Here is a 19,865-nt window from a genome sequence, read left to right as displayed (position 1 = left end):
CAAAGAACAATTAGCATTGCTAAAGCAGACCCACAAATAATGGAAGCAGATTCTGCTGTAGCACAATTTAATGGCAAAATAGTTGCCTGTTTTAAACATTTTCCTATGAAATTGTCTTTGGGGGTTTACATATATAAACATTAAAGCAGGTGTTCTGATGTGTTACAAATGCTGGGATTTGGCTAGACGGCCTTAACTCTACCTGAACTTTTGTGGTATATGACATCACCAGGTGCCCTGACTATAAAACAGCATCCAATGGAAGGTGGGGACCATCTGTTCTACTCTACAATACACATCATATTCATCGTAAAGAATACACTTCGAAGTTATCATAGGCTGTCTTAAGTCTAGTTATCAAATACCTAAGATGTGCTCTTCTGGTGTGCAAACTGTAACATAAATACAACATTTCAATATTATGTGTCTGCTGTGTTTATATTGCTTTGATGTAATAAATAACACATAGTCTGTGTTTTTGTAATCCAGTGGTTTCAGATTCCTGCTATATAAATGTTAATTTTGACACTTTAAACGTTGCTCAGAAATATGGGTTATGTATTGTTGTTTTCATTAAATCCCTAGAGAACAGGGATACTCACACATGTCAGTAAGGAATAAGGGGGGGTGGGGTCACATTTCATAAAGACCCCTTCTGGGTGCCTGAAATACACATGGGATAGTGTTCATTCTCAGAGCAGACAGGTTTGTCTTGGGTGAATGGGGGTCTTCCTGTCTATTGAACACATGGAGGCAGATGAAGGGTTTCACTGCTTCTGCAATTAACAAAAGAGTGGGGGTCGATTGCCCAGTCGCTCCAGTTCTGCACATGATCTAAACATCCGGAGGAAATGTCATGTCACTGCAATAAACACCAACACCAGTAACTACCTGCAAAATGATGCATCCATTTACATAGCAAACCGGCAAAACAACAACAACAAAACACTTCGTATTCAGCCTTTGTGATATAGTAGTATGAGGGTGTGGTTTTAATCATGCTAAGTGTTAGGAGACTGACATCTTGTATCTTACTGACCTCATGGATCCCTCTTTTTTTTTTTTTCATTACTGCGACAATGCAATGGTGCAGAACAAAGGAGGTCTTAGGTATTAGCTGGGAAGCTCCCCACATGCCTGGACATATCCCTAATCCGAGGAAAGTGACTACTAGTCCTCAGTGAGCACCATTGTGTCAGGCTGATGTTATACTCTGGGTGCTGCTTCTGTGTATTAAGAAGCTATTGTAGATTAAGATAATATCTAGCAGATGTACAGTGAAGTCACACGTCCCATGTGAGGCCCAGTAACAAGTATGAGGGGATTTCAGCATCAGCCGGAGCATGTTTAAATCTCTACCGTCTGTAGCCTTAGATCATCACCCAGCAGCATCAGCCCTGACCTCTGCTGAGGCTGCTACAAATTAAATTAGCTACTTTCTGTCCAACAAGCTTGTAGCGATACCGGATGTGTCAGTTGGCTATAAGGTAATATAAAGGCTGTTTTCCAGGGTTTTATATTACACATGATTTTAACCTCTTCATGGCTATAGAGTATATGAAATTTAAACCCACATGTAAAGTCATGCCACGACTGGTATGTTTTTATATATATATATATATATATATATATATATATATATATATATATATATATATGTGTATATAGTAATTCTCCTATGTCCAATAGATCTGCTTGGTGTGCATGTATTGTCATTGCATTAAGTGGCACAGACGTGTCGCTGTTTATATTAACCATGCAGTGTAGGAAAGCGAACGTAGTGAAGTCATCACAATTATGAATGCTTTTGTCTTGTATTGACTTTACTGAGAGGCTATATTTACAGCTATCTGAGTATATTTAGGTATGTTAAACTGCAGATTGCTAGTAAGACAATGGACGACCATAACAGAATAAACTATATGAGGGGTCAACTGACACTTGAAACAAACGACCTGAAAACAAGAATAATTATAACAACACAAAGCATGTATAACACAAAGCATGGATATCACACTTTTCATTGTGTAACTGCTTTCCTGCAAATTGCACCTACAAGGAAAGTCTTGTGATGATCATTTCAAGACGATTATTGAAGCAGTCCCCAGACAATACATAAATCTGGGAGCATGTTAGACCTGCACTGCTCCATGAGCAGCTGAGAAAGTACTCTGGGGTCGGTGGCCAATTAGAAGTAAGACGGGCTGGTGCATCCCATCAATAGACACCAATCCTGCCGGCCCCACTTCCAGATAACAATGACATATGGTGGAGGATAATCAATGCGTCTCCAATAGTGGCCCCAGATACTAGTGTCTGGATTCTTTATTGTTCTGCATTAGACAACAAAGAAAGGAGTTTTTCTCTCTTTCTGTGCTTAAGGGGAGGATAAGGGGGCGGGCCAGACTTCCCAGCCCCGCCCTATATAGCCATATTCCACCAATAGAATCAGCCGTTCCCAGTGTCAGTTCCATTGTGCTGTCAAAGCCTTGCCGGTGACGTCACGGCCCTCTTATCCCCCTCTAGTGCCGTCTGGCTGCAGTGGCTCAGACAGGAGGGGAGAAAAACGCTGAGTGAGCCGGGGAGGGGCTCCTTAAAGAAACGCTGCCATCTCTGGCATATTGTGGCCACAAAGAAGTCGGGGGAGCTTCGCCTGCATCCCGCTGGAGAACGTGGGGATGACCCCCTGATAGCACTGACCTGCACGCACACAGTCCACAGCGGGGACAGGAGGAGATCCAAGCGGAACACAAGATCCACAGCTCCAGCCTCCCTCCCCGCTTTCTCTCCTTAGTGCCGGCCACCTTGCTTCCCTTTGTGTCTGTCCCTAGCACTGAGGCGAGAGGAGTGGGGGAGCCTGACCATGCCCAGCTCGCTCTTTGCAGACATGGAGAGGAACGGGAGCGGAGGAGGCGAGACCCTGGATGACCAGCGAGCCCTCCAGATCGCGCTGGATCAGCTCTCCTTGCTGGGGCTGGACAATGACGAGAGCTCCATCTACGACAACGAGCCCCGGAAAAAGAGCGTGAACATGACTGAGTGTGTCCCGGTACCTAGCTCCGAGCATGTGGCCGAGATAGTTGGCAGACAAGGTAAGACTCGGGCTCTTGTTGGGTGAATGCTGGAATGTTATGGTTATAGCAGTGATCACCCAGACAAAGAAAGTGCAGACTCCCTGCACCATCTTCTACCTAGTACTGGGCAATGTGAGGGAATGCGGATTTCTGCCCAAGATCCTATATTTCTATGGTATTATGCCATTAAATGCACATCTGAGGGGGCTCTCTTTACAAGTGGGACAATGGCTTGGGATTGATGTATCCGCATTGTGACTGTGATTTGTGCTGTCTGTCTTGGGATAATTGCTAATGCCTCTGCTGCTGCCTGTTGTTTTGTGCATCCTCCTGTTAGTGGTGGCTCCTGCTTTGTGCTGTGTTGGCACTGCAGATTGTGCCCTCCCAGCTGCCCACCTTTAGCTGTGCCCTTGATTCGTGTAGGTGGCACTTTAGCTGGTGCTCAGCGACCTGATCTTTTGTCTCTTTAAAGTTTAATGGGGCTTGTGGTTTTTACACCCAGAGTAATTGGCCATTTTATCCCCTTGTGCTCCCCAGGTTGTAAAATCAAAGCTCTGCGGGCGAAGACCAACACCTACATCAAGACCCCGGTCCGCGGGGAGGAGCCTGTCTTTGTTGTGACTGGGAGAAAGGAAGATGTAGCCATGGCCAGGAGAGAGATCATCTCGGCAGCAGAACACTTCTCTATGATCCGAGCCTCTCGCAATAAGAACGCGTTAAATGGGGGGTCGGTGCCTGGACCCCCGAACCTCCCCGGACAGACTACCATCCAGGTCCGGGTTCCCTATAGAGTGGTGGGGCTGGTGGTGGGACCCAAAGGGGCTACGATCAAGCGGATCCAGCAGCAGACCCACACCTACATCGTCACCCCCAGCAGGGACAAAGAGCCGGTGTTTGAGGTTACCGGCATGCCGGAGAACGTGGATCGTGCTCGGGAGGAGATTGAGGCGCACATCGCTGTGCGCACTGGAGGGCTGATCGAGCTGACCGATGAGAATGACTTTCATGCCAACGGGACCGATGTTGGCTTTGATTTACACGGCACAGGGAGCCTATGGAGCAAACCCACCCCGGGCGGTAACTCCAGCAGCACGGGGTCCCGCAAGGCTTTCTCTAATTACCGCAATGACAGCTCCAGCTCTCTGGGCAGCGCCTCCACCGACTCTTACTTTGGGGGCACTAATGGCACCAGGCTGGCAGACTACAGCCCACCCAGCCCTGCTCTGAGCTTCACCAACAACGGCAACAATAACAATAACGTGAACGGCAATGGATATGTCTATGCCAGCGAGACCATCTCCCCCGACTGCACTGAGCTGAGCTTTGACTCCGCTTTTGACCCTGCCCCGGCTCCGCCTGGCTCTGCTTTGATCTGGTCCCAGTTTGAGCGCAATGGCACCGCCAGCGCCGTCCAGTCTCCCCCGTACCCGAACAATGCCAACGGGCTGTTGTCTAACCAGCGGCGGCTCAACGGGGTGGGCTGCACCGCTCCCCCCAGACTGTCGCCTCCCCTGCATGGGAGCAGCGTGGTCCCAGAGCATCCCTTAGCGCGCAGAGTGCGCAGTGACCCCGGCGGTGGCCTGAGCTACTCCGCCTACACCAACATGGGCTCCGACTCCTCCTCTTCTTCCTCATCCTCCAGCAGCAGCTCTTCCTCCTCCAGCTCGTCTTCCTCTTCGTCTGGGATGAGGAGGAAAGGCAGCCGCGACTGCTCCATCTGCTTCGAGAGCGAAGTGATCGCAGCCCTGGTACCCTGCGGCCACAACCTGTTCTGCATGGAGTGTGCCAACCGCATCTGCGAGAAGAACGAGCCACAGTGCCCAGTGTGCCACACACAAGTCACTCAGGCTATTCGCATTTTCTCCTAGAACACTCAAAAGCCTTCTTTATTAAGTACTATGAAAATAAACACATGCCCTATGGCTACATTCCCACTTGTATGGTGCCATACACGGGTATTTGTGTTTTGTATATATATATATTATTTACCAGAACCTTTAATATATTAATATATTGTAATATATTAATATGCAAATAATATATATAATATTTGTGATTTTGCTTATCTTGTACCCTCATGCTTTATATGCCAGAGGGTCTCATAGATGTCTTTTTGAAGTAGCCTTTCATGCAATTCCAAAGGCAAATGATAGTTTTATACAGGGGGCAGATGTCAAATTAGTAAGTGCATGTCTCATTAAACAAGGCCCCCCTTTGTGCATTATTCTCAGTGGTACCCACTCTTGCTTCATGATGTACATAGCTTGCAGCAACCAATTTACATCTGCCCACTCCAGAAGCAATATTGATTTGTGCATCTGATATTTCTGCCATTTTGCAGTAGGGCCTGTCATCAATCAGTCTGGATATAGTCACATGGCCAATTTTAACCTCTTCTGTGGCTTTAAAGGGGTTAAAAGAAGATGGAGTTGTTAAGACAAGGGCTCTTATTGTAATAGAAATGGCTTACACCTTGCCAAGTGGGAATGTGGCTTTAAAGCTGCAGTATCTGCACATTTTTATTTTACTGTTTTTAAATTTTTATTTTAATGGGAACTTGCTGAACAGTACCCCCGTGGCCATGTATTGTAGCTAGGGAAGAATACTACATCTATTGCATGCTCTAAATATGAATAAAACATCTTTAGTAACAGTTTTCCACTGTATTTTAAAGATAAATCTTCCAATTTTGTTACTTTTTATGTTATGCTTATGTATGGCTTCATAGTCTATAAAAATATATTATTTTGACAAGCTGAGCGATTTTTAGCAATTGAATGCTTTTTATGTTTTCTTGTATGATTTCTATTTTTTTATAGTCTTTCTCTCCAGAACGTTTCCTACAGAACTCCCCACGATACTGCAGCTTTAACAAAGTAATATTAAATTGTAACATATCTTCTATAAATATATATAATTATAAAATGCGTTTAAAGGTTTTAAAGATGAATTGCATTAATACAGATTGAAGTATTTTATTCTTTTTTGACTTGAAAAATTATATTTCATATTGCAAAGATGTTTACAAGTATTTTAATTTAAGTTCAGTGAACTTTTTTTGTAGCTGGGTTTAAATCTTTTATTTTAGTATGGCCATCTGGCAAAGAACACTGTATTATTTTAATATCACACAGGTGAAGTTGGGGGGAGGGGGGGAGGGGGAGGAGTTAAAACACATGACCATAAACTGCAAAGTGTTTTGAACAGTATTGTGTTGGGATGGAGATTTTTTTTTTATAGGTTCCTGAAAACAATGTTTTAACTCTGCTTCACCCAGCGTCTTTTTGTATTCTGTGATATAAAGCCTATTTTATTCTATATTATTACAAAAAATTGAAATGTATGAGCATATTAAGCCAACAAGAAGAAACGTTGACTCCTTTCTAACCTTTGTATAAATAGATTTCAGTGGAGATTACAAAATTCTGTTGCACTCTAGTTTAGTATTTCTATTTTAATACATTTTGTTTACTACTTGTTTATGTATATGTAGGTGATGTTACTTGAGCGTAAATGTACTTTACTGAACAAAGTTTAAAAAAAAAAAAAGTATATTTTATTTTATGATAAAGGGCCTTTAACCTCATGGTCAAAAATACTAATATTATATTTGCTGAGACAAGATTTGAAAATTGTATCAAGAGTTTTATTTTTCTGACATTTTAAAGTTCTACATAAATAAAGGTAAAACTTAAGTAATGGTGCTACTTCATGTTTTTTTAAGTATTTCTATATAAATCAAAATAAAATATTCCAGAAATGATGTATTCGTTTTGTGTGAGTTGATCAGCATTGCTTTTCTGTGCGTGGTGAGTTGTTTTGTTTTGAGAGCCTATTTTTTATGTATGTAAAACGTACACGGCACACAATTATTAAGCTAATACTATCCATCCCAGCCAATCAGATTTTATGTGTGTGGTGGGTAGTTGAGAAACTGAAAGCAAAAATATTGTTGCTTTGGGTTGTAGCACATTTGTGCATGTATGATTTATTAAATAATGCCTCATGTTAGATTCTAGCCACTTAGGGCTAGATTTACTAAACTGCGGGTTTGAAAAACTGGGGATGTTGCCTATAGCTCCCAATCAGATTCTAGCTGTCATTTTGTAGAATGCACTAAATAAATGAAAGCTATAATCTGATTGGTTGCTATAGGCAACATCCCCACTTTTTCAAACCTGCAGCTTAGTAAATCTAGCCCTTAGTCTGATGCTAGCTTTAGTGTGTGTGTAGCAAGCTTACTCGTAGCCTCACACTGTGCCCTACAACAATAACTTGTCTTAATATCTGGGTTTATTAATATTTATCACTAATCTTTCAATGACCGTGATTGCACAACCATGCCATACACCAGAGGTAGGGAACCTGTGGCTGTCCAGATGTTCTGGAACTACATGTCCTGTGAGGCTGTGACTACTGGATCCACAAACTCCTCTGTATTCAGTGCATCTTGCTGCTGTCATCATTTTTATAGTATATGTGAGATTCTTATTAATAAAAGGTCACATGGTATGGGGTTTGTGGAAACACTTGCTCTATATAAATGTCACCGCATTTAAAATATGCTGGCATTGTGTGCTGTTGTAGGGCTTGTCCTATTTACAGTGTTCTAAAAATACAGTATAAACCAGGGAAGCTTTTTGCTTTATTAACCAACTGTACCCATTGTTGGTTTCCATGGCCATTAGTGGGTAACAGTCTATGAAATGGTAAAAATAAAGCTTCCTGCCAGTGATTGGGGGCTGTCACCGTTCTTCTATATATACATGAATATGTGGACTGAATTTGGCTTTCTCCTTTTTGTGTGGGTGATGGGTATCTATCTAATATTCCCCATTGGTCCTTTTGTTAACAGCCACATGACATTCTCGACTCCCTGCTACCATTTGCATGTAATGGATACACAGATATTGTCAGCATACGACTCGCCTGTTGTCCATGGTTATGTTTAAACATCTGGTTCATGGGTTTTGTGACACTATTATAGCTAATTTTAAGTTTAATCATATCAAAAACTGTTTTTCAGTGTCCAGCTGTGCATTGTGTTATGGATCATGTTTCCTATATGGTACATAAAATCCTGGTTTGCATGGTATATAGTGAATTTTACATCCATAGTCTGCTGTTGTTCTTACAATGCAGAAAAATATTACACCTATCTATTTAAAATGTTCTCACAGTTACAGACAGTAAATGCACTTGATGATCTTTAAATGTAAGTAATAAAAAACAGTTTTGTTTAAATGTATAGTATTCATTTTGCAATGTTTTCTCTATAGCCATCTAAATATTAGGGAAGGTGTGACTGTGGGAACAGTTGATTTAGTGCATTTTAAACTGCCTCACACATTTATTGAATGGTGATTATTAATTTGTCAATCTATAAACTAGAACAATTTAAAACCAGACCTCTAATGAACAATGTAGTTGCAGAAATAGTAGCTGAAAGAAAATTATTACCAAAAAAATATGTTCGTTTCAGCAACCAGATAGTAGTATAATTTAGACTATTGCTAAATAATAAAAACTGGTGTAATGTTCTGTCTGCCTGTGAGCACGTGGTTCTACTGGACCAGGATAAAACAATAGTTTCTGTGGCTTTTGAAATGGCACTTTTACAGCTGCTGCTGTTTACAGTTGTTGATTCCCCCATCACACAGGAAGTGAGAGGCAGTTTGTGGAGATGTGTGAATTGTCCAAGTAGGCTGTCTGATCAAAGGGTTGAGGAGCAAGACTTCACAAGCCCAGCTCATACACTAATCGAAACCAACGCAGCACATAGACCGTTTACATTATTTTTTTGCATGAAAGGGCGACCACTGTGTGTTATGCAGGTAATGATCGCAATACCTTCTTGTTGGTGGCTCTCATTAAGCGTATCTCTGCAGCTGGCTTAGGCAATCTAGGACTCTCCTGCTCGTGTGGAACTAAATTTCTGTGCACCCCCAGCTGTCTGAGGGCATTTGTTCATTAAATGTAACTGCAAAGGCTAGAGGTGCATGCTGGGCTTTGCAGTTCCACAACAGTTGGAGAACCACAAGCTGCCTACCTCTTGTTCGCAAAATTATAATGAAAAGTAGGGATACTGATTGACGGTGTAATTTGAAGTGATTATCCTACTTTCCCTGCTTGCTGCTTTAGTAATTGGAATAATAATAACATGCTTGATTTTATAGACCCGATTACCTGCTGTATATCTTCCAAAGACCGCAAACCTCATTTACATAAAGAACTGCATCTTATGTTCTATGCTTTTGAAGTGGTGTACCAAGATCCTGTCACTAGCAGTATTAGGGAAACTGTGCTCTTCAACGGGTTCACTACAACTCTCCATATCATCCACAAATGTGTTTACAATATGGCATAAGAGGAATTGTAGTCCAACAACCATTGTAGAGTCAGAGGTCCTGAGTCATTAAGGCAAAAAAGGAGTAAATGTTCTCTGGACAAAACCATGTTACAATGCAAGGGGTGCAAATTAGTTTATTATTTTGCACATAAGTTAAATACTGGCTGTTTTTTCATGTAGCATACAAATACTTGATAGCTTTATAATTAGACTGAAATTTAAAGTTGATCTAAGACATGCCCTACCCCAACTATAAATCTGTCCCCACAGTTTAAATTTACCTCCCCCTCCAATGCAACATGGTTTTGCCCAGGTGGAAATGTTACTCCTATTTTATGCTTTGCTCTCCTTAATGACTCAGGCCCAGAGATTGGTGTGGTATAGTGTATATGCTCCATCATGAAATATCAATTTGTTATGGCAATATTATGTCATCATCTCCTGTAGACATTTTTATACTTGTATTCTTCCTCCTGCTAAATTTGCATCCTCTTTCTTTGGTCCATACTTAAGAAGACTCAGATCCCACCCCTCCCCAACCCCCATTTTTCTTAATGTCCCCTCACACTTACATGCCTGCGTGCTATACATGGATTTTCCTGTCGTACGTAGGCCTCGCATCTGCAATGTACCTGTGCATTCATGTAATGCTGTGATTTCACACAACATTGACGTTTGTTTAGGAACGCCATTGATTTCCCTGTTACAAAGCTGACAGTTGGAGCCCTGACCTATTGTATAATAAGTTACAATCAATTAAAAATCAATAGCAATATATATGCTTAGATGCCTTATGGGACCAGCTTAGTGACAGGACAGTATCACACTACATAAAGTGTGGTTAGATCCTACTTAAAGAGCTTTTACATGGAGTAAATAATGACTGTTAGCCGTATAGCTGGGAAGTTTATGAATGAAGCTGTAATAGTTTTACACATTAATCTGGTTGTGAAGTCCCTGATTAAACCAGCGTAATAGTACTATTTACTTGTAGCAAAGTCATATTTTTTTCTTATGCGTAAACCAGCATTTTATTCCCTAAAATGCAGTTTTATTTTAAGTATTAGATTATTAGTTTGGCCTAGTAAATGCTGTATATAGATCAAGGGCTAGATTTACTAAACTGTGGGTTTGAGATGTTGCCTATTGCAACCAATCAGATTCTAGCTGTCATTTATTTAGTGCACTCTACAAAATGACAGCTAGAATCTGATTGGTTGCTATAGGCAACATCTCCACTTTTTCAAACCCGCAGTTTAGCAAATCTAGCCCCAAGTGTACTAACCTTTTACAATTGTTTACAGTCTTTTTACTGATATTTTTACTGATATTGTATATGCAGTATGTAACTGTTTCTAAAATAACCTGAACACTTCTGAGTACCAGATGCCTCAGAAATTCTAAATGTTATTAACAAAAATAATCATACTACAGCCCAAGCCTCTGGTCTTTTCCATTTTATTTGTAGTTTAGTATTATGCTTAAGTGCTGTTTTAGTGACGGACTAAAATGTGAGTTATTATTTTACTGTGTCAGTAAATGTCTGACAGATGGTAACCATGAGATGGAGAATACTCTGACTATTTTGAAAACGACTAAAAAATTTAAAGTGCTTCTGACCAGACTGGTAAAGAATTTGTTCTTGTGAGAGTGTGGGCAGACATCTGTTAATTCACCATAATAAATGAATCATGCTGAATGCTTAGCACTTTTACTCTATTAGTCTGTGTAGCTGTCCAGTTTTACACCCATCCTCTTTTTGTTTGGGAGATGCTTAGCAAAAAAACAAACAACTTAAAATATTTTGTTATGTTTTAGATGATGGTGGGATGTGCCTTATTGTCTTTGACTGCAGCAACAGCTGTTAACTTTGATAGCCATTCAGAAGTTGTTTGAGTGCTACCATATTTCTGTGAACATCTATCACACTTCCATAGTCACTGAATTGTATCAATAAGTGAAGTTGAGCGCAAACTTCAAATAAATACATTTAGACTACAGATAAATGGAAAAATAATTTTGAAAAGGAACATAAACGTGATACCACCTCTCCAAAGTATATAGCTGTGACACCGTACAATCAACTCACTTGTAGAGCTTTTCAATGGTTCAGTTTGTTCCAGGACTAGGGGCTAGATTTACTAAGCTGCGGGTTTGAAAAAGTGGGGATGTTGCCTATAGCAACCAATCAGATTCTAGCTTTCATTTATTTAGTACCTTCTACAAAATGACAGCTAGAATCTGATTGGTTGCTATAGGCAACATCCCCACTTTTTCAAACCCGCAGCTTAGTAAATCTAGTCCTAAGTGTCTGCACAAAGAAAATGATATTGCTGTAATTGTTCTTTCTCTGATTTAAGTGGAGGTCTTAAAACGACCCCAATCCTTTCTCATTATCAGACATGTTGGTAAATGCAGCTGCAGGATGGCAGCAGTTGGCTGCTATTAGGTGTGAGTGCAGTTAGATGATCGCACAAACATGCCTTAGTGATGCCGGATGAGCTCAATCTGCTCGGTCTGAGTACTGAACACGTGTCTATCATCCGGTTTGTCCAGTTGTGGCCTAATTGGACTCTCATTCTATTGCTCTGTGTTTGTACAGTATTATGTGTGGCCAGCTTTAGATAGTTTTAGATGCATTTCAGCAATCAGTAATAATATTTATTTTTTATTTGTTTCACCTTAGCATGATTTTTGGATACTACTTACTTGTTAGCCTTACAGATGAATTATACATGCAAATGTTTCTTTGTTCCATGTAGTTTGCACTGGTTTCCTCAAATCCGGTTGTTCTGCTCACTAAAAAAATGTTTCACACCAGTAAGATACAAGGAGCTGCAACTCCCTCTGCTCCAAGCTCATGTGGTCATCACCTTTCACTTCTCCCAGAACTCCCAAATGAGGACTTTATTTTGATAGTACACACTTGTTTGCTTTATAAATGATGCACATACAAGATCCATGTTACTGCACCTTTCCACTTACCCCAAATTAATATAAATGTTCTCTCTATTAATAAGATGGCCAGTATCATGCTTGCCTTGTAACTTGACTGGTTCAGTTTACATTAATGTTCTTTGGTACCACATTGACATTAATAGCAATCTGAAATCTCAATTTTCAAGTGCAAGTGAATCGTCTACTGGACAAAATAATTATCAAATTTATTACTGTACTAAATAATATACCTGAAATAACAGGTGTTTATAGAGCTAATTAGATCTGTCTGTGCTAATGTCCTATCCTTTTTTGTGAGTGGGTTGTTTGAGGAATGAGGCACAGCACAGTGGTCTAGTGGTTAGCACTTCTGCCTCACAGCACTGGGGTCATGAGCTCAATTCCCGACCATGGCGTTATCTATGAGGAGTTTGTATGTTCTCCCTGTGTTTGCGTAGGTTTCCTCTGGGTGCTCCTGTTTCCTCCCACACTCCAAAAACATACTGGTAGGTTAATTGGCTGCTACCAAAATTGACCCTAGTCTCTCCCTCTCTGTCTGTATGTCTGTCTCTGTGTCTGTGTCTGTGTGTGTGTTAGGGAATTTAGACTGTAAGCTCCAATGGGGCAGGGACTGATGTGAATGAGTTCTCTGTACAGCGCTGCAGAATTAGTGGTGCCATATAAATAAATGATGATGATGATAAATGGACTCATGTATCCTGGTCAGTCAACCAGGTTTTCAGATCCAATATTTCTGGGCTCACACCCATTATAAATGTTGGGCCTATTTGGTCAAACTGTCATACATTTCGCTAGCTACGTTTTCAGTAAATCTATTAAAACCTGTTAAACAAGAACATAGTTTACATGGTGCAAGCTGCTACAAGTTCATGGAACATGTCCTCCCATTGTCATTTATAAGCATATTGCAGATATTTGCAATAACAGGCTACAGCCATATGCAGCATGAAGGAGTAGGACACTTTTATCAATAAAGTCAAGTAGCTCATAAAATTCACTTGTCAACACCAAGCGATATGTGTGTGCACAATACATCTGCTCATGTCTCCAGTCAGGCAGAAGCTGAAATGACATCTGCTCCTCCACAGCATATGTCCCATTCTCTTGAACCAAGATCTTGTCACTGTTACATTTTGGGGTCTTGAATCCTTCTAAGGATCTTTTGACTTATAATATAAACTGTCATTTTTCTTCCTTTTGATATAAGATTGTGGATTCTTAATCTGACTCTTTGTGCTTGATGCACAATTTTGTATTGTGATATGCTCACACAAGTAGATCTCATATTACATTTTTTTTTTTTAAGTCCACCCACTTTCTATTTAGAATACTGTTTAAAGGTCTGCCAGTGAGCGTTACTTTGGAGTCCTACTGCAACGATAGTGGCTGAGAAAGCAAAAACTTTTGCTTTTAAGTTTGCATTGCTGTATTAATACACTAATTTCTATTGTAACATCCAGAAAATAAATACAACTACATTTTCTATGTCTGTGCATGGGGCTTGTTTTGCTAACATGGTCAAAATCCCACAACTTTCAATTACACTTTAAGGGGCTCACATGGCGTTGGATGCAAAGAGCGCTTCCTGTGTATAATACTGTTTTTTTTATTTTTAAATAAATGTCTGCACATGCCCAAAAAGCACTTGTTGTGAGCATATTAGGCTGATTTGCAACCTGTGATTTTGGGGCCTCTTGCGAGCCCTCTTGGACCTTTGTTTCATTGGTCAAACTTGTATTGGGCAGATCAAAGATTACTGCTTAGTGGTTGCTATGAGTTTCTGCAGAATAGAGTTGTTTTGATATTTAGTTGTTTTTCATGAGGCTTAAAAATTGCAGCATGACAAATGCTGACCTTAAATGAGGGGTTTTACAGTGACGTTTCATACTGCGAGCACAGACTTTATAGAAATATATGCTGAAGAAGAACAAAATGCTGTGTTTGAGCTGTTTAATCTATTGCCCATTGAGTTAAACTGGGCAGTTTTTTGCCTGGTGATTTTAATCATGCTGTTAAACTGCAGAACACTTTAACAGATTTTTTTTTTTTTTTTAAATACTCAAGTGTAACAATGTGATTAAATGAAACCATGGATATTGTAACCACTGGGCAGTCTTTCTCTAGGGGTATGTAAATATAGCTCAACATGCCAGTCACTCCATGATGGTGTTGCAGGACTCCGCCTCCGTTGTCGCAGTAGGCTAACAGCAGGTAGAAGGTGATTGCTTCTCATTACTGAGAGAATCCCTGTCTGACTCACCAGGCACAAATAATATACACAGGTGACTGAGGGAAATTCCAAAGCAGCATGATTATCACAGGGAAGTGGAGGAGTAAAGAATAATAGTGGATTTGGGCTTCAGTATCAATGGTTAATAGGCATGATAAGTCAAGTGAACAGGATAAAACATACACAGAATGCAGGACAATGTCAACACAAATGAAGAATATGATAAATGTTTTATATAATGCTACTGGTATTATTAAATAGAATTATTAGCACATGTTAGAGTCAAACACACTCTCTAGACAGTAAATCTCTTCCTAACGAATAATGCTTATAATTCATATAATTGGTAATGGTGCGGCCAGTCGTTTGCTGGTGCACATAGTTGGTTTCCACTAAGGGGCCTATTTATCAAGACCTAAACTATGGATAAATGGCTTTTCCCTATGGTTTAGGCGTTTTTAATTAAAATTGTAATTTATCTCCTGCAATAGACAAAGTACTGCACAATCCAGCAGTCCCTATAATAATGGGGACTGTGGTGTGGGCAAATTTATCGAGCTCCAAAAGCTTAGCTTTTCGGAGCTTGACCCAGATGGCTTAATATCATCTGAAGATGGCTTTAGCCATTCAATCCTATGGGAGAGCATCGCAGCAGAGGGAATTTCTGATTGCACGGGCGCAGTAAAGACTCCGGGTTCTTCGTTGAGAAAAGAGTTATCGCCTGCACCGCCTCCTATTGGATGCCCTGTTTTGTCGTGACTTTTATAGTAAATTCCCCCGAAAAGTCATCTGTCATTGTTGTGATAAATCTGAAAATTCTTAAATAGGCTCCTAAATGTTTGAACACAGTAGCGCAGGTCTTTGATCTGGTATTATCTGTGAGAAATATGCAAACCTAAACTTGCTTAGTACCTCATTCTCTAATCCGGATAAGGGAATGATAATAAAGAGATATTCATTAAGTCAGTCCCTTAGTGCTGGAACCCGTTATCAGGGGCAGGGGGCATCTGCCCCCCCCCCCACCCCCAGACTGCTCTCACAGTGGGCGACCTTGTGCTAGGTCACCTGCATTTTTTCCCCCTTTATAATCATCATTATTTATTTATATAGCGCCAACATATTCCATAGGGCTTTACAATTGGGGACAAACATAGTAAACTAATAAACAAACTGGGTAAAACAGACAGAGGTGAGAAGGCCCTGCTCGCAAGCTTACAATCTATGTAAGGCTCCTGAGTTGAGTCTTGCTCCCTCAGGCTAAATTTTGCCAGCCCTCCCCTGCTCGTTACCCACGTAAACAGCTAAATACTAGTAGGTTTAGAGGGACACTTTCTAAAGTTAAGTTTTGCAAAACCAGACATTATTTTGCTGATTTTGGGTCAGATTTCGAGTTGGGAGCAACGAAAAGGAGCAAGTTTGCACCTGGACAAACCATGTTCCAATGCAAGAGGTGCAAATTGACTTATTTTTTTTGCACACAAGAAAAATACTGGCTGTTTTTCATGTAGCACACAAACACTTTATAGCTTTATTTTTACAGTGAAATTAAAGATGATCTATGACTTGCCATACCCCAACTATTAATCTGTCCCTACATTTTAAAGTTACACTCCCTTCTAATGCAATATGGTTTTGCCAAGGTGCAAATATGCTCCTTTTTTTTGCTTTCCTTCTAACTCAAAATCAGGCCCCTTATGTGCAGTTTGGAAAATCTAATTTCTGCTAAAGGGTAATCTGCACATATAATAGCATGTATTTAAACCACACAGGTTGAAATTGCCTTCCTAATTGTCTTTAAATAACAGGTATAGAAATGGTTTAAGCAAAACTCTCCCTCCTCTTCTATAACATCTTATGTGAAATGATTGGACCTCACCTCGGACCACTGGCAGGTGGCTACCAGGGTAAAAATATAACTGCCTCCTTCTTAATTAAATAAATGTTATTTTCCTAAAGAATATATAACTATAAATATATGTGGATCATCTCACCACCGATCACGGAGTTTGTGTTTTCCAGGGACTCCCAGATGTCCGATCATCACCAACCTACGCTCATGCTCTTTGATGTTGGCATCATATCGACTTTGTTTCTTTAAGATTTCAATGCTGTAACCTCGGCTAAATTGTATTCCTCTTTCGATTATTCTTTCACTCTCTCTCTCAATGTACTGTAGGTGTCACGGTCTGGAGACAGGATAGGAGCCCAGTGGCTGGCTAACAGGAGGTGAGATGGTAAGAAAGGTCGAACAAGCCGGGTTCGGTACACAGAGAGGTGGAGAGGGCCAAAGGTTGACGCAGAGGCGAAGTGGAGGGCAAGCCGAGGTCGGTACACGAGTAGTAGATGCTGGTAATCAGGAACAGCAGCAGGAGCTAGATCACAGGCACAGAGCACAATAATCAGTCACTGGAGACAGGAACTGGCCAGGCTTTTATAGGAAGTCAAGGGGTGGAGCTAAGGCATGCTGGAACATCAGGAGATCACTGGAACTGATCTAGAACACAGAATACAGGCAAGGAACTGTCCAACAGCGAAAATAGCTCAGGCAGTAGAGCAACAGTCCTCAGAGGCAGAAGCCCTGGGTTCAAATCCTGACAGTAGGTTTTACTGGCACATTTTCAGAGGTTACTCTGAAACAGATGTTGACTGGGGGCTAAGCCTCTAATAGTAGGAAATACAGAGAGTAGCCGGTTACCTCATTTTTGGTGCACTTATAGGCGTGCACGAAATGACATGTGCCAGCTCCATTGCCCTTTGTCTCTGGGTCAAAAGTGTCCAACCTATTGAGAGGGTACGGTTAAATCTTTCCGGGTGTCGATTTTCATATAATAATAAGGCTGCTGATGTGAAGAAAAAGAGAGATGGAGAGGGGTGAACTCAAGCCTGAAAGCTCTGGCTTCAAGTAGTGACATTTCTAAAGCTGAGAAGGAATAAGTGGTGAGAGAAATGATGATGAGAGGCCTAGAATATTTCTTAGTTGGGAGTTGGGACTAGCGAAATAACTGGATCACCATATTCATTAGAAGGATGAGCAGCCATGCTGGGAGGGATCATGAAGAATATCTCCTGTGCGTATGGAAGATCTAAGGCACCATTTGTGGGGCTTATTGTACACTTCATTAATAGGAGAGTCTGAGAATCCCTCTTCCTGTATTAGACTGGTGACCAAAAGGGAGAACAGGGACATTTGAATGTAGTAATCTCTATTGGTGCTGGAGTCTGTTTTCAACAACACAGAAGTAGTTGTCCCTGTTCACACTACTTATGGTCTATTACTCCTGCTTTGTTGATGCTTTGTAAACTGCATAAAGCACCTCTTTGTCAGTTACAGCACCTGGACTTCCCTGCACTATAATACGTTTATTGGCTGAAGCCTGCACCTCTTCACACCAGGCCTCAAGTCGCTCATAGCGGCTGAGCGATATTATCAATCGCAGCAGTGCCTCCACCAACAGGGTGTATATTAAGGGCATATTATCTCAGGGGAGAAAAAGGGGGAAAAATACAGTCTAGGTAAAATGAGTTTGTCCACAGTAATCGGTCTATGGTAGAAAAAAAAAAAGCATGGTTAGGAAGTCACTTGAGTGACATACCTTTATTGTTGAGGTAGATTTTTAAAGTACCTATACACACTGTGATTTTGATGGCCAATTCGGGTCTTTTAGACCCAAAAGGCTGCAAATCATAACCTGTATTGGTTAAAAAAAACACCAATACCAATCATATGTGAATTTGGATGAATGGAAAATCCATTTTGATAATGAATGCAGCTACCCACATATTCTTCTAACCAAGCTTCTCTCTGAACCACACACTGTTGTATACAGCCATTCAGGCATGGCTAATATAATGTGGACAGCACTGACTGATGTATATGTGGGCAGTTCTGGCTTGTATATTATAATGTGGGCACCTATGACTGGTGTAACATCATGTGGGAATAATAGTATAGTATATTATCAATTGGACACACCTGCTGGCTGGAATATACGAAAATAATATGGACACATTTTGCTGGCTTATATTTATGTGGGCATCCTGCTGTCTGTTGTACTAAATGTTCCTGCACCAGGACGTATGTTTATGGCCTGGTTAAATTATGGCAGTGCAGACATTTGTGGGGTCGAGTGCAATTTTTTTCCAGGGCCCATGTATAGGAGCCAGAGAGCTGCATGGAAACCTGGATCTGTAGACCCATCTAACCCAATGCTAAGTAATGTGCAGTGCCTGCAACGTACCTGATTAGCAGCGGGATAGTCAGAGGGTTAAGTACAAATAAAAGTAAATGACTTGTGGGAGTGGGGCCTCAAAATGGAGTGAAAAGTATTTCGACTAGGTAGCCCTTTTAAAGGCAAATTCAGTACGAAAGTGAACATTTGTTTTGGTTGTAAATAAGTAAAATTTTCAGTACTTGTTCTCCAATAATACCCCAATTTGGGGTTTCAACTATTCTATGTAATAATCTTGCTCGGACATCTTAACTTGTATTTTACCTTATCTTACTTAATTGCACCCAAAATTAATTTGTCCTGTTTGGTAGAAATGAGCTTTTAAGGACAATGTCACACTGGGTCTTGTTGCTCCATTATTTGAACTGCCAATCACATACAATTTCATTTATTTTAGAACAATCGACAGGGCCGGATCACCTGTTAAGTGACCTAGGGCTAAATTTACTAAGCTGCGGGTTTGAAAAAGTGGGGATGTTGCCTATAGCAACCAATCAGAATCTAGTTGTCATTTTGTAGAAAGTACTAAATAAATGAAAGCTAGAATCTGATTGGTTGCTATAGGCAACATCCCCACTTTTTCAAACCCGCAGCTTAGTAAATCTAGCCCCTAGTCTCTCACCTAGGTACAATGGTGGGGGCCTAGGCTGCCTAGCACAGTTCAGACATTCCAACAATGAATAATGAACAACATGCTGCTGCGCTTGCATGGTCCAGCGGTAACAAAGAGAACAAGAGAGCGCAACTAGTATACTATACGAGTTGAGCTTCCTTATTCTCTTATTGTGTATGTGTGTGTGTGTATGTATGTATATAATATATATATATATATATAATTTGGTTGAAGTGAGGGTGGTGTATATGGTGGTATACCATTACGCCACTTCTCTCATTACTTTAATTGTAAAACTATCAAATTCCATTTGCTAGCTTTCCCATTACAGTTTCCATACTGCCGCTTCTACAGTTCCATTTTGACCACTGTATATATACAGTCACTCATACACACTATGGTACTTGATAAT

General features: G+C 40.7%; 1 protein-coding gene across 1 annotated transcript; it reads left to right on the top strand.

The window, feature by feature from the left end:
* Positions 1-2,497: 2,497 nt before the first annotated feature.
* MEX3B (mex-3 RNA binding family member B) lies at positions 2,498-6,825 on the top strand. Its single transcript, XM_075207899.1, has 2 exons — positions 2,498-3,092; positions 3,612-6,825. Exons 1-2 carry the CDS (start codon positions 2,864-2,866, stop codon positions 4,940-4,942), a joined length of 1,560 nt encoding a protein of 519 aa, XP_075064000.1. The 5' UTR covers positions 2,498-2,863; the 3' UTR covers positions 4,943-6,825.
* Positions 6,826-19,865: the final 13,040 nt, after the last annotated feature.

Source organism: Mixophyes fleayi, chromosome 4 (assembly GCF_038048845.1).
Source record: "Mixophyes fleayi isolate aMixFle1 chromosome 4, aMixFle1.hap1, whole genome shotgun sequence".
In the NCBI taxonomy this organism is placed as follows: domain Eukaryota; kingdom Metazoa; phylum Chordata; class Amphibia; order Anura; family Limnodynastidae; genus Mixophyes; species Mixophyes fleayi.
Note: the sequence above shows the minus strand (reverse complement) of the source record. Positions and strands in the feature narration are given on the sequence as shown.